The sequence below is a fragment of the Oenanthe melanoleuca genome, chromosome 6 (genome assembly GCF_029582105.1).
Source record: "Oenanthe melanoleuca isolate GR-GAL-2019-014 chromosome 6, OMel1.0, whole genome shotgun sequence".
Taxonomy (NCBI): domain Eukaryota; kingdom Metazoa; phylum Chordata; class Aves; order Passeriformes; family Muscicapidae; genus Oenanthe; species Oenanthe melanoleuca.
The window spans coordinates 21,293,765-21,308,774 of record NC_079340.1 but is presented as its reverse complement, the minus strand read 5'-3'; the positions used below and the strand labels follow the sequence as shown (position 1 = coordinate 21,308,774).

At 52.0% G+C, this 15,010-nt stretch overlaps 2 protein-coding genes across 5 annotated transcripts in view; both read right to left on the bottom strand.

Moving 5' to 3' along the window:
• HPSE2 (heparanase 2 (inactive)) overlaps window positions 1-11,992 on the bottom strand; it is a 106,071-nt gene extending 94,079 nt beyond the window's left edge. The window contains exons 1-2 of one of the 4 annotated variants that reach the window (XM_056495100.1): window positions 11,093-11,992; window positions 9,134-9,291 (exon numbers count right to left, since the gene is read on the bottom strand). In XM_056495100.1, the coding sequence (XP_056351075.1) occupies window positions 9,134-9,291; window positions 11,093-11,361 (427 nt within the window). In that variant the 5' untranslated portion in view covers window positions 11,362-11,992. The other 3 variants (XM_056495099.1, XM_056495098.1, XM_056495097.1) reach the window with 3 other exon arrangements.
• DNMBP (dynamin binding protein) overlaps window positions 1-15,010 on the bottom strand; it is a 232,417-nt gene that overhangs the window by 76,066 nt on the left and 141,341 nt on the right. The gene's annotated exons all lie outside the window — the stretch shown is intronic.

Below are 15,010 nucleotides of genomic sequence, written 5' to 3'. Positions count from 1 at the left end.
CCAAGAAACGTGCCCAAGACATAAAGATGGAAGTGGACACCACAGTCATTGTAACTCCAGCTGAAACTGTGGGCAGATGTCTGGGATATGGAGCTCACCCAGTCCTTCATACTCCACCAGGCTGTACAGGGCAGGAGCCAAAGGCACCTCTGCACCACTCTGCTGAACCAGCAGCATGAGGGAAGAGGGGTGACAGACCACAGCTTCTGAGGGCCTAAGGGAGCTCTCAGCAAGAGCAACCCGAGGGACACAGAACAGCTTTCAAATCTTAAAAGGAAGAGACAGAAAAAAGACATGCAAAGAAGCCAAGAAGGAGGACAGTACCCCAGAGGCTCTGGGCAGGGCAGGAGGAGGGCACTCACTGACTTCCTGAGCCTCGCTTAAAAAAAAAAAAAAAAAAAAAAAAAAAAGGCGATAAACCGCTCAGCAGAACATGGGACCAAGCAGTTCCTGCCAGGAGTGCGAAAGAAGAACTCCAGATGTGAGAGCCCCAGAGGATGCCGCATGCTTTCCACAGCCGGCGGGCCGGAGCCGTGCCCGGCGGGCCGGGTCAGTACCCTGGCCAGCTCAGGCTGCCCCGGGCCGCACGGCCGGGCCCGGCGGGCACTGACCGGCGCGGGGCCCGCGGCGGCGGCGGCAGCGCGGGCCGGGCCGGCAGCAGCGAGCGGAATGGCGGGAGCACACCCGTGTGGCGGCCAGCTGAGCTGCGGCTGCGGCACGCACCGACCGCGGGCCCGGCCGGGACAGCCCCGGGTTCGGCCGGAACAGCCTCGGGTTCAGCCGGGACAGCCTCAGGCTCAGCCCGGAGAGCCCCGGGTTCGGCCGGAACAGCCTCGGGTTCAGCCGGGACAACCTCAGGCTCAGCCCGGAGAGCCGCGGGCTCGGTCGGGACAGCCTCAGACTCAGCCGGGACAGCCCCGGGCCCCGCCGGGACAGCCTCAGGCTCAGCCGGGACAGCCTCAGGCTCAGCCGGGACAGCCCCGGGCTCAGCCCGGACAGCCTCAGGCTCAGCTGGGACAGCCTCAGACTCAGCCGGGACAGCCTCAGGCTCAGCCGGGACAGCCCCGGGCCCCGCCGGGACAGCCTCAGGCTCAGCCGGGACAGCCTCGGGCTCAGCCCGGACAGCCTCAGGCTCAGCTGGGACAGCCTCGGGCTCAGCCCGGATAGCCCCGGGCCCGGCCGGTCACCGCCGGAGCTCTCCGCTCAGCAGGCCGCGGGCCGGGCGGAGCACTTTGCCGAGGCTGCTCTGTCTCCCAGAGCCCGCACACATCCCTGTCCCGCCCCGGGACAGCTCCTGCCATTTCGCGCACGCCGCCCATGGAGGTCACTGAAACTACCAAGGAAATCTTGAAGAACATTTAGAAAACACTCTTCAGGAGCGGCACAACCGCAGCGATGCACTTTCCCGGGCATCCCAGGACTAGCTGAGCTCTGCCAGTCCCTTTCCGTGAGTCACCTGCCCCAAGGGTTTCAGTAGCCGCTCCCCACAGGGCAGAGAAGCTCCAAGCTGTGAGGACGGCACACAGCGCACAGACAGCTCCCAGCCAGGGCTGGCTTTCCTTGCACACAGTGAGCTGCTCTAGCCGGGAATTTACAGTGTCAGAGTGGCCCGTGGGCAAATGACCATCCCATGGCTCATGCCACCATCTGCCCACAGGCAATTCCATTCCAGGAGCTGCTGGAGCCATGGAGCAGACACAGACTACTGCAGCAGAGCACCTGGAAGATAGGGAGGCACAGTGCCAGGTTTGTGTGGACAGGGCAGAGGGATGTGTGACAGAAGGGTAAGGAGGAAAAGTGACTCATCTGTCTGCGTCTGTATGTGAAAGTGAGCACTGCCCACAGCAATCACTGCTCCAGCAAGAGTCACCACTGCCATAGCACCAGAACAACTAAGTCTGGCCAACCTCCTCAGGGGTCTCTTTGCTTCAGATTTCCAGTCTTGAAAAGGGAATTCAAAAGGGAAAAACTCCTCGATTTTATTCTAACAAAACCTGAACACTTTTTCTAAAAAAATGGAATATCAGGAAATTATGTTAGTACCAAAATTAAATAGACATTTAATTAGTGAACAGGCAAAAGTCTTATGATTTCTACTTGTAAAATACCTACTTTTTAAATCAACAAATTTAAAGTGTTTTCAAAAATATTTGTCTGCTGGAATTATTATAAAATGCCCAGTGATTGTGAAATTGGGAGCACAATTTTTATTTAGAAAGACAGAAGATTTCTCAAGACACAAACTGAATCCTCATCGTGCTTGTCTTTAATGGGCAAATTTTTGACACATTAGTATCATTCCTTTATTTTAGCTGGGAAAAATTCCTTGACAATGAGTCCCACAAGTTATTTCCCACCACATTAAAAAAAGTCATATTTTTTCATTTTATATGTGATAATTCCACTGGATGCTCCCTATTTCTTGTGTCATGAAAACAAGGAAATAATCATTCCCAAATTGTCTTCTCTGTGTGACACCGAGCTCATAGCATTTGTCATAATCTCTGTCATTTTTTCCAAGATGAAAAATCTCTATGACTGAAAGATAGGACTTTGATCACTTCCATCATCCTACTCTTCACATATATATTCTTTACACTGATTAGTATGTCAGCACCTAGTTTACTTATAGCATAAGAATGCTCTCAGTGAGTGTTTCCAATTATTTTCTAATATCCCTAACATTAGATTCACTTTTTACTTACCTAAAAGTATTCAGAGACCAATCCATAATGTATTCAGAACATTTTCCCTGAATGTCAACTGCTAATTTAGAATGATAGTTGTGTAGAAAAAGTCATGCCTTTCCCCGTGCATATAATTTTGCACGAATCACTTTTAATTCATACAAAGTAGATGTAACATGGAAAGAAGTGTGAAACTAACAAAAATATGTAATTTTAAAAGAGAATTTGGGATGCTTATTATAAACAAATATATAAACATAGAAATCTTTTTATCTCACCAATACACTAGCAAATAGCTAACAAATCAGAAGTTAATTGTTTGATTGCACCATTTCCTGCACTTATTAAAGCACTTTTCATGCATTATTATAGCAGAACAGTTTTAAATTTAAAAAGGCAAGTGGTAATCTTTGGAAGTATCTCCTGCCCAGGCTGTATCTCCCTTACCTTGTGTAACGTAATTTCTACAACCTTTTTACTTTATTTTTAATTTCTAAGGAAACAACTAAGCCCTGGGACTCCTTACAGAGGCAGTGCAGGTTGTAGCTCCTTCCCTGCAGTCGTGGTGCCTGGGAAGTAGGGAGCAGGAGGCTCCCTGCCAGAGCAGGTCTGGCAAATCCCAGAAGTCCAAAGAACATCAGAGGATCTTCCCATCTTGGGGATTGAGTTCTTGCTATGCCTGAAATGCTACAGCCCTCCTTAAGGGGCTGTGTTTGAAACACTTGGAGGGTGAAAAAAACAACTATTTCCTCTTCAAGCTCTGAAAGGACAGATGTCTAAACTGTCGAGGGACACAAAGCAGACAGAAAAGGGGCCCTGGGTGACCAGAAACAGAAGATGATTCCTTGAATAAAGGAAAATTCGTTTGCTTGTTTTTACCAGGACAACAGGATGGTTCTCCATTCAGAAATATTCACTGTAGTTTTATGAGCTGGCAGAGCCAAAGGGACACTCTCAGACACATGGCAACAACTTCTCTGTTGCTTTCTCTTGCTCAGGTATCCTCATACCCCATGATCATCCTCATAATCCTGCTCACTAAGTTCACAGTAAAGCTGCTGCTTTTTTTTTTTTTTTTTTTTTTTGAAATAATTTTCTGCTGGCTTAGCAGAGGATCAGAAATGTTCCAGAGCCAGCACAAGGGAAGCAGCAGAAGAGCAATGCACAGATCATAAAGAATGCATGGGAACCAACCAACCCTTTTGATGGCAGAAAAACACGAGGTGAGATTTCCTGCCTTCAGGACATAGATTTGAAGGATTTAATCTGACCAAGACTGAGACTGCTGCAGTCCCATCTGCCTTCAATGCAGGATTTCCTTTGCCAGCACTGTCCTCTACACCTCTGCTTGGTCACAAGGCATTAATGGATTTGGCAGCTGAACAAGCTGAAGTGCAATCACATCTCCACCATCAAGTTTGGGTCAGCTGAACTGATTCACCATGCAAACTCAGGCTCCAGGCATGGAAGAGGGCAGGAATATACCAGAAGGGCAGAAGAGTGGGAACAGCAGCCCTAGCTGGGGTCAGCTACAGCCCCTGTGTAATCACATAAATGAATCCTCAGGTCATTTAAGAGTTTATTATCTTCCTTTCCACTGAATGTCCTGGCACATGTTCTAACAGCATGGCATCCTGGAAGACACTTGTGCAGTATGGACTGAGCAAGGGTGGAAATAGATTCCCACTGCCAGACAAATTCTGAGGCTTAAATGCAGTGTTGGGTACCTGAGAATACCTAAAGGAATAGATCCAACACAGAAAGAATATACAGAAAACCTGTGCCAGTATTACACAGCATGATGTTTCACACACTGTACTGCAAAATCCCCTGACTAGTATGGAAGGCTTAAGAAACATGCCTTTGTAATTTTTTTTGTTGTAATTGGCCATTTTTCCAGATGTCTGGTATCCCCTTTAAAAAAGGAGATAAAGTAGAAGGGAGCAACTTACCAGCAATTAAAAGAATATTTTTGAAATGTGTTGTCCATACACACTTCAGCTCAGAAACTTCTTTGATGCACAACCTACAGGCAAATGTAGTCCCCTTCCCCTCTCCCTCCCATGGCCCATACAGGGCCACACAGTGTTTAGTCTCTTCTCAGCCATAAAAAGGCTACAAAAGTCTACAAAAGGCTGGGGTACAGGAGGGAGAAGCACATTCACACCGGGGGAAGTTATAGCAATGTCTGTGCCACTACAGGTTGTCTAAAGCTGGCTCTGTGGCGAGAGGCAGCTGAGAATCACCCTGCAGATGAGGAAGCTCCACATGACTCCACCAAACTTATACTGGGGCACCAGCAAGGAGCTTCCAAAATGGGCTCTAAGTTCAGGCACTGGGATAGCACCTGCAGCATCTCCTCTTGAAACATGACCAGGACTCCACACACACATAACACCTCGACACCAAGTTCCAGGACAGCATGCAAAACCAAACTTCAGAAGAGGTTTTGTACTGGCAGCAACCCATGCCTTTGCTCCAAAGAACTGCTCAAGCCTGTTTTCCTGGAGAAAAGTGCTTCTTATTGTCTCATTCCTCAGACCCAACTGGTCCTTGGCACACATAAGGCAGCTGAAAGGACAGGCTGAACAGATTGTTTAATAAGAAACCCAAAAGCAAAAGGAGAAGCAGGCCTACTACACAGACTGAGCATGAACCCTTACATCTTGGTACCTGCCCAGGAATCAGACATGTGCCTACAGCAGCAGAGAAACACATCTCCAGATAACACAATACAACACTGAGCACAGCTGGGGAAGAAAAAGTAACTCAGCAGGGCACATACCGAGAAACACCATTTAAGGGAGGGAAAAGTCTCAGGCTAAAAATGTTACACCTCTTGATCATAAAATGTCAAAAAGTCTCTGGCACAGCCCCACCTCCTGGTACCACAGAGCCTGACATACATTAAACTGATTTCTGTTTCTAACAAACCTCAGGCTGGCCAACTCCTTATCCAAATAGGGTGAACTCCAGGACTGACCATCTGAAGTAGGGGCTGCATGGAATGGAAGCCATCTGGTATTCCACATAGGTGGGGTGTTAATATAACACATTAGATGACCTAATATTTAGCAAAGTCCAGGAGGTACCTATAGCCATGCTGCCATCAACAGGGACTGCACACCCTATAGCTCACCAAGAGCATCTATCATAGCCATCCACTTTTACGAGTTGCCCGGTCAGTTGCCTGACAAATCTGCCAGCAAGTGATGAAATTGCTGTGCCAGTTTTATATGAAGTACTGAAACAAATTGCCACATGCACCCTCTTCATGGGCATCACAGGCAATAACCATAGAGCAGGCAACACTTTGTTACCCTTACTGCCCAAACTGAATAGTTTAGACTGGGGTGAAGCTGTCCACACATACAAAGGAAAGATATCATACACCACTGGTAACACACAATACTTCCAGGTATGTTTCCAGGAAAAATCTGAACAAGAAATTAGTTACCCTGAAACCTAAAGGAGACACCTTATTTCACAAAAACTAAGTACATTTTAGATACAGGTCAAAAGCAACTATTACTACCCTTAGAGAGTACCCACACTCTCTGTGAAAGAAAGAAGTGGGAAAAAAATGGGTTGGTGAACCCAAAGGCAGGCCTAGGTAAAAGCAATATTCAGAAGGTATGCCTAGTTGGGACCATTTAAAAGGGAATCAAATACAATTTCAAGTGCAGGGGAAGAGTAAGGTGAATCTCTGAGGAGGTCTGATAGTCAGAAAGACAGAGCACCACAGAGATATGAAAAATCATCAAAGGGAACAGTGAGGAATACCTGGTCTGAAAAGCACCAGGGTGGCAGAGGGGGATTGAAAGGATGAAGATCCCTGTATGGAGATTCATTCCAACTTTAGCAGGCATTGTCACAGGATCCATGAAGGATACAAAGCAGCCCTGCTGCTGTTGCTGCCTCCCATCTGACTGCCTGAGAGGGCCATACCAGCATGGCCTGTAAGCACACAGTGGGGTGCAGCTGCCTGTGATGTGAACACCACTCACAGTCACTCACTTGTAACTGCAGTTCCCTGAGCAATCTTGCACATGTGCCCTTCACCTCTCAGTCCTGCACTCTGTGAGTTGCTGCAGCTTAGAGGAATATAAGGCACAGGAACACCCATGGGGACAGCAAAGAGAACCCACACTGTGGGCATAAGCCTGGAGTCTGTGTGCACCCACAAACAGAAGTGGCAAAAAGTGACAGTTACTTGTCATGTCGCTAAAAATCAATAGGGTGCTGCATAAGACTTTAAAATTCACTAATTTCTCTGTTAAATGTTTTCTGACCTTTTAAACTAATCAAGCCCCCCAACATCTTCCCCACCCCAATGCCATTATAAGAAATTTCAGAAAATAGGTACTGGACACATAAAAGCCCATGGACATGGAAAACAACCCCAACTACCCCAGACAGCTTGGGTAGAAGGAAGGTACCTAGCAGGATGTTTGTTGGCTTCCCCCATGCTCAGATGATGACTGCCATCGGTTTTCTGTGTTGTCTGTTGAGGCTATGAGTCCTCAGCAGCAAGAGCAAACTGCATACCCTGATCCCAAGCAGGTCCTGGGTGAGCCACAGATGAGGCAACAAAAATGGGACCAGTGCTCCAAACAGAGAAGATGGCTGCTCATAGCCAGGACAGCAGGGCAAAAAGCTGTGGTGGCATCAGGATTTCATTTTGGAGAAGTGGATGTGAAGCACTCAGTGCAGCCTCAGCACAAAAGGCTGTGAGCTACTAGCAACTCTAGCCCTTAACCAAATAGGGTGGAACTCCCTGACCCTGGAGTTTGCACACAGATCTTAAGAACAAATACAAGAGCTTTGCTTCCAGGCAGGAAATCCCTTTTATCACACCTTTCTGATTTACACCAATGCTTGATACACACCACATGTGTCTTCCCCTTCCTTCACCCACATTCACAATGGTCCTGTTCCATATTTAAGTGATGAAAAGTTAAGACCTGTGGTTACAACTTCTATGAAAAGCTTCATTTTGAACGCTGCTACATTTCAATTTTATTGCCACGAGGAAAAGTGGGAAAAAAAAAAATCCAAAATATTTCACTCTTTCCTGAACATGAAAACTGTTGTGAAGACATTTAATAAGTAAGAGTAAGTTCTCTCCTGCTAATTGTTGAAATATGAAAAGGGGAAAAATTTATTCTTAGAAATGTTTTGTATGAGTCCCATCCACAATTTTATGCATGACACCTAATTTCTACTGTACAAGGTGTCTGCAGCAAGTTTGGTCAGCATTTTTTCCTGAAGTGCATTTCAGCAGGCAAAGCTTACAACAAACCGTCCGTCTGAGATTTGTTACAAGAAAAAAAAAAAAAAACAAGGAATAACATCGGGAGTGCCCCAGCTAGGAGACCAAGTGAAAGATGGAGCACAAAAACTTACCCACCTGCCTGCGGGTGGGAATAGAAGGACATTCATCTCAGAGATGTTATGTAGGGAAACAGCAGGAGTGAGAGCCATCAGAAAACTGGCAAATGCATCTGCTTTTTCCATTCAGGACTGCTGCTGACTAGATCTCTGCAAAATTTCCTCTGCTGCACAGACCTGCCCAGTGGGATCTGTCTGGCATTAATTGGCCTTCAAAATTACTTATGGAAAAATCTTAAACTAATTTTTGTAAGTCGTTGAGTAGGAAACAAAAAAAATTTGTTTCTTTAAATAAAAGAAACAAACTAAGCAAGAGAGAAAAATCAATAAATTCTTGCATGTGGACATGGTATTCTGCTTCTTAAAAGAAATGCCTTAGGATGGAAATATGGCCCTAAATTTTCTAGGCAGTTTCTTTGTATGAATTACAGGCCACGAAAGGTGAAAGCCCTTTGTGTACTGAGCTCCGATGGGGAGAAGGGCAGACGGCGAAGAGGGGAAAGGCAGGGGCCAGGCGGTGACTTTGGAAGGAGCTCGAGTGGCCGAGCGGTTCGGAGGGGGAGCAGTACCGACCGTCCCCAAGCGCGGAGGGGCAGCGGGGAGCCCAAGGGGCTGCGGCGGGCACAGAAACGCGCAGAGCGGCGAGGTCCGTGGGGAAAGGCAGGGCTCGAGAGCCGCGGGAGAAGCGCGGGACGGGGCGTGCACGGGCATCCCGGGGCTCCAATGCCTGGTTCCTGCCTGGAGCCGCGGCAAAGCCGCTCGGGGGCAAAGGGAGACGGAGGATGCAACGGGGAGGAGGAATACGAAAAGCCCCGTTCCCGTGCTGGTCTTTTGTTCCCGGGGGCCGACAATCCACCGGCAATGAGGGGAGCGAGCTCCGCCGAGCTCCTCGGCTCCCCTCCACCGGGAAAGAAAGGGCACGGGAATTCTCGGCTGCCCGGTGCCCGGCGGCAGCGCGCCCGGGCGCGGGAAGAGCGGGGCAGGCGGAGCGGGACCGCCCGGCTCCCGCAGCCCCCGCTGCAGCGCCCGCCCCCCGCCCCGGCCCCGGGGCTCACCGTCCTCGTAGTTCTTGAGGTAGTAGTCGGGGCCGGGCCCGCCGCGGCTCTTGGCCGGGTTCTTCACGTTGTGGAACTGCAGAAAGTCCGTCCTCTTGCCCGCGAAGCGCAGGAAGGCGGGGGCCAGGCCCCGCGCCAGGGTCACCAGCCGCCGGGAGCTGGGGAGAGGAGAGAGGGGGCTGAGGAAGCCGCGGGCCGGGCCCTCGCTTCCCCAGGACCGCCAGAGACCGGGGACCACGGGGCTCGAGGAGCCGCCGCTGCCCTGCGGGCCCCGTTGCCCCGCCCGGGGCGGTGCGACGCGGTACCAGCGGCTGCGGGCTCTGCGCGGGCCGAGCAGCGCGGCCCTGGAGCGGGGAGCGCCCCGCCCGCCCGAGCTGGCCCGGGGGCCGGCGGGCCCGGCTCCCCCCGTCCTGCCGGCGCCCTCCGGACAAGTGCAGCGGCGTCCAGGAGGCAGAGGCGCCCAGAGTCACGGACTGTGCTGAGGGCCGAGCCGCCGGGGAGGGGAGAAAAGCGGGAGCCGTCCCAGCTCCTCTTCTCCGCGCCTTCCCGCATCCTCGCTCTGCTCCTTCCCCGGCTGCCGAAAGGACGCTCGGAGCGGGCGTGCGGAGGAGACCTGCTCTCCCTCCCCGATCTACCCAGCAGGGAGAAGTCTTTCTGGCCGTCCCAGCGCCTCCAGGCCGCGGCCGCACCGCTCCGCACCGCCGGTGGAACCCAGCGCAGCTGCAGCCCGGCTCTACCCCCGGCGCAGGGCTGCAAGTCCGGGGAGCGGAGGGCTCAGAAGACCTGGCCAACACCCGCTCTCTGCCCATCGGGACCCGGGGAAGGCTCGGCTCGGCAGGCGGCCCCGTTCTTGCTGCTGTTTTTTGTTTGATTTTGATTTTTTTCTCCCCCCTGTGCTGCCTCGGCCCCGTGTTGTGCTTTTAGCAGAGGAGCGTTTGCTGGAGCGAGGGGAGCACGACATTTTTGCAGTCATAACTGATAAGTCTCCGAAATGCTTTCTCCATTGCAAACATGTGCATCTTAATAGAAACCATGGCCTCGCTCCCTCCGTCACAACAAGCGCCGCCAGCAGCGCGGAGCCCGGCAGGGCTGGGCGGCGCGGCCGCCGGGGCGCCCCGCGGGCGGCGTGGGGAGGGCGCCGGGGGCTCCTGCCTTACCTTAAGAAATCGAGCCAGCCATCATGAATGATGGAGGGGTCCAGCTGCAGGGAGAGGAAATTCTCACTGATTATCCTGACAGGGCTCTTGGTGTTGACATCAAGGAGAATGAGAGTTCTTCCCTTCACACCTGGAGGTTTCTCCACCGGCAGTGCTCTCCTGTCCCCAGCCTGGGAGGGCAGCGAGAAGGTGGCTATGAGGGCCAGCCCATGTGCCATCAGGGCTAAGAGCCCTGGGGGGCAGGAGCTGGGACAGGGCATGCCGGAGAGCAGGAAACCCCTAATTAACTCGCTGTCTGCAGGGGCTCGCTGGTGGCTAATTGTCCTTATCTAAAGTGTGGGGCGCTCTGCCTTTTTTTGCAATGTTTTGGTGTTGGTGGAGGGGAACTCACGCCCCTGACCAGCCTTTCTCGCAGCCGGTGCCAAGACTCCTTGCAGCCAGCACCGCCCCTTTAAGAGATGCAGGCTCCAGACATTTTTAACTTTTTGAAGGTAAGGGGAGGCTCCTGGTTTAACCCCCTCGGCTCGGGAGCGGCCGCCGTGCCGCAGCCCCGCCAGCACCGAACTTTCGCTTTGCGCCGGCTCTGGCGGACGTTTTCGGCTCCCACACCACGCAAAACCGGGATGGACTCGAGACACCGAGACACCGAGGAGCTCGGGACGGGGACCGGAGCGGGGGGGGCGGCCAGCATGGCCTGAGATGGGCGCCGGCTGCAGGAACGACAGAGACGGTAAGGCAGCGAGGTTGGGGAACTTGGTTGAGGGAAGGGGGCAATCACCCCGGGAAAAACCCCAAACACTACCTGAGGGAAGAGTTAGCTCCAAACTGCGCCGGCACCCGCGGCGCTGGGCGAGGCCCTCGGGGCTGGGCGCTGGCGGCTCCGCAGGACCCGACGGGCGCAGCGGGGCTGGGGGCCGCCTGCAGCCCGGAGCTCTGCGCTGTGCGCTCGGTGCGCCCTGCCCGGAGCTGGGGCTCGGCCGGTCCTCGCACGAAGGCCGTCAGCGCTGCGGGGAACTGGGGCACGGGGAATGGAGCCGCCGGTCGCCCTTCCCAGCCTGCCTCCGGGCCCATCGGTGTCCGACCAGCGGCGGGGAAAGAAGAGGGGCGGCAGCAGCAGTGCCTGGTGTGGAAATGTCCGCATCGGGGATGGAAAGGACAGCACGGTTTGATGGCACCGACGACCACCCCCGTGCCGGGGCCAGCCCTCCGTCGCTGCCTCCGGGACGGACCGGGCTCGGCGCACACAAGTGCAGGCGGCTGCGGTTGTCAGCTCTGGGCGCAAGGTCGTGGCACCGGGCCGGGGATCGGTGGCGGCTGCCGACAATCCCGGGAGCCCCAAGGAATGTCCATCCGAATCGGACATTCTCTCCGCCAGCAGCCGCTTCCTGGGCAAGCCCCGAACTCCCTCCAGCAGCCTGCGACCTCCGGCCCACGTAACGCGGCGGTGCCTGGGCCAGGCGATGCGGGACGCAGGGCCCCGGTGCCGCTGCCGGCGGGAGGGCTGAGCCGGGCCAGGTGCGGTCCGTCGGGGCCCCGCAGCCCCGGGGATGGGGCGGCCGCAGCTCCATCTGCTGGTGAGGGGCTCGGCGCGGCGGGGGAGCCGGCACCCACCTGCGGACACCCTCGGCGCGGCGGACGGGACGTGCCGGGGCTGCGGGCAGCAGCGCGACCTGGGGATCGAGGCACAAATCTCGCCGCAAGAGCGGCCCGAGCGCCGGGGAGCCGCCGGCCGCCCTCGGGGAAGCCGGATCAGGGGCACTCCGAGCGCACGGGCAGCCCGCTGTCCCGGCAGGGCTGCCCGCCCTTGGGAACCCCCTCCAGCTTTTCCTGGGGCCCGTGCGGAGCTACTTGCGGCCCCGGTCAGGGCCCGAGGGCGGCGAGAGTGGCCCCGGTGAGCCGGCGGCAAGCCCCGGAGCTCGGTGCGCTGGGCGCGCCCCGCACAGAGGGGAAGCATCGGGCCTGGGCCCCGGTGCCGCCCGCGGACAGCGCTGTCTGCGGGGGAAATCACTCCCCCGTCTCTCTGCCCTTGAAACGCTTCAAGACAAGAGGGGCATTCATCCTTAGCAACCCCGGGTCACTCCGGCGGCCCGGAGCCGCAGAGGTAACGCGTGGGGAAGGATGAAACACACCTCTGGCTCTGCTAGGGGTGGGCAGGGAATATGCTAACTAGGATTTGTCGTGAAACCATCCCGCCAAAGCGGAGCTGGGAGCAGGGCTCAAGCCGCGCCTGGGAAGAAGCTGCCGGGCGCAGCGCAGCGCAGGCTGACCCAGAGCAGCAAAAGGGTGCCCGGGGCAGCGGGCTCGGAGCGCTGGAATAAGTAAGAGGATCCGGGGAAAAGAGCTGTGCAATTTCTGCTGTGCAAAGCCCTGGCATCCCGGCACAGGAAGAAGGCAATTTAAGCCTGGAAATTTGTGTTCGGCTGCAAACACTTCTCCCGAGGTTTGCAATACCACTTAAAACTGACCCAGGACCAAAAGCCTCCGCTTCAGAAGCTGCACAGTTTTTTTGGGTCATCTCCAAATGAGGAACAGGAGTTTTAAAATTATCTCGTTATTTTTTAATAATTTTTCCATGTTTTCAGAAGTTGTGAGCAAGGCTTCAGGGGTGTTTGTTGTGGTTGCAGGCCGAAATTTTGTATCGTGCCTCCCTCCAAGGACGGTTCTATTTTCAAACGAAATTCCAGTGTGCTCTGTAGTAAAACGGGAAAAAAAGCACAAACAAGAACTAAACAAATTATCCACTTTAACCTCCTTTTTATATATTTTTTTCCTTACAAACACATTACTTCGGAAGAGAAATGTGTTTATTCTGAAACGTTCCCCACAATTAGTCTCTGCTTTGAACGCAAACTCCGGATGCACTGAAGTCACTTATCTGCGGAGATATCACCAACAACATTAAACAGCAGGGAAAGAGGCAAAAAACCACCCAGATGCCGGAGTCACCTTCCAGATTCTGAGAAGACGACGCTAAAGGAAATATTCATTTACCTATCTGAGCTTTCCAAACCAACACTGGGAGCTTGCCCCAATCCTGTGCCCTCGGAAATGCAAGTGCACCCCACTTTGGTCTGACTCCAGTAGCCGCAAGTTAAACCTCAAAATAAAGTGATTTGGGCTTTTTCGTTTGTTGGTCTGTTTTTCAATAAATCGTATGCTTGCTACAGAAAACCTTTAATCGCTAACAATTGGTTATCTGCGAGCGCTGGGGCAGTCCCGGGAGCCGCCGCTGCTCGGGCGCAGCTCGAGGATCCTCGGGAAGCCGCAAAGGGGGGCACAGCCACCCCCTGCCCGGCCACGCACACCAGATAGGAACTCTCTCCATTTACAGCAGCTGCGACCTGGCTCGCCGTCCGCAGGGGCGGCGAAGCGATGATCCTTTCTTATATTACGATAATTACTTTAGAAAGCCTGACTCACATAAAAAGTATCTATAAAGATTTACTCGCGGTTTTGTCAGTTTCGAAATAGGTTTCTCCGTTTTCCATCTACTCTAAACTTGCTGGTTTTAATCTTCAAAACAGTCATTGGAAAAGAAAACTGGGGGAGGAGAAGCATTTCTATAAAGAGCTTAACCAAAGCACATTAAATATTTTCCCAACATCACCAAATAAACAACAATTCTCCAGCTCCCTATAAACTATTTAAAGCATGTCATATCATCTCTTCTGCTCTTGCCAATGTACTTTCCTTTTAATTTACAAGCTGATTAGAGCAAGGGCCTGTCTTTTTGTATATATTTGCAAAATATTTGGCACCCTTTCAGTCAGTTCAATTCACCAACACTTAAAATTGCATTTAACTTCATTATTATAGGTAGTCACTTTTCGATTTTTCCTCTCTTTTGTAGAGCTACTGCCTGTGAAAGTGCTTCTTGTAAATGGTCTGAGCAGTTGTTGAAGGCTTTCAGCAGAGGAAACCTCTTCAGATAAAAAAAAAAAAAAAAAAAAAAAAAAAGAGCACAACGGAAATCTAAACTCAGATCTCAGGCTATACAAATTGGCCCAAAAGAAAATGGGGGAAATCTCCTTAGGAGGAACATTTTTAGTTCACTAAAAAATAAACTTTGCTCATAAATGATGAAAGTTATTATCATCAGAGGATGTCCTGTACCAAACAAACCTCCATTAGGCTGGGAAGGATAAAACAGGCTAGAGAGCCCTTAAAAAAAAAAATCATCATGTCTTTGATTCCCAAGATATCAACCATGTCTGTTTCTGTAGTGCTGTCAAGTAAATCTGAGTTATGGATGCTCTAAAAGAAGCCAGCAAGGAGAAAATTCAGCAAGTGAAAATTAAGAGTGTTATCCATACCTCACAAAAATACACTTTCTTTTCAGGCTCTTAAGCTCCTGCCTTGTAACATGGTATGACAATTTCTTAGAAGAGCAAGACCAATGAATGTGATAAAGCTGTGATCATCAGAGCATGCAATTGCATGACGGATTCTTTTTACTGAGCTTTTTGCTCTTTCTGCAATGCAGTGTCCATCATTTTCACTGCAAGAGCTTTAACGTCTGGAATGCAACCTCCTAAAACTGCCAATGGCTCAAGGTGGGTGTTGCACAGTCTGAACTCCACTGCTGAAACCATTTTCTAGTGTGTTTATGTATCATGTCCAACCTGATCAAACAGACACAGGACAGTTGCTTGATTTAATACAGTATCCACACTTTGCTCTTTAATGTAGGTGACCTGGGAAGTTCTGTAAAAAGCAAATA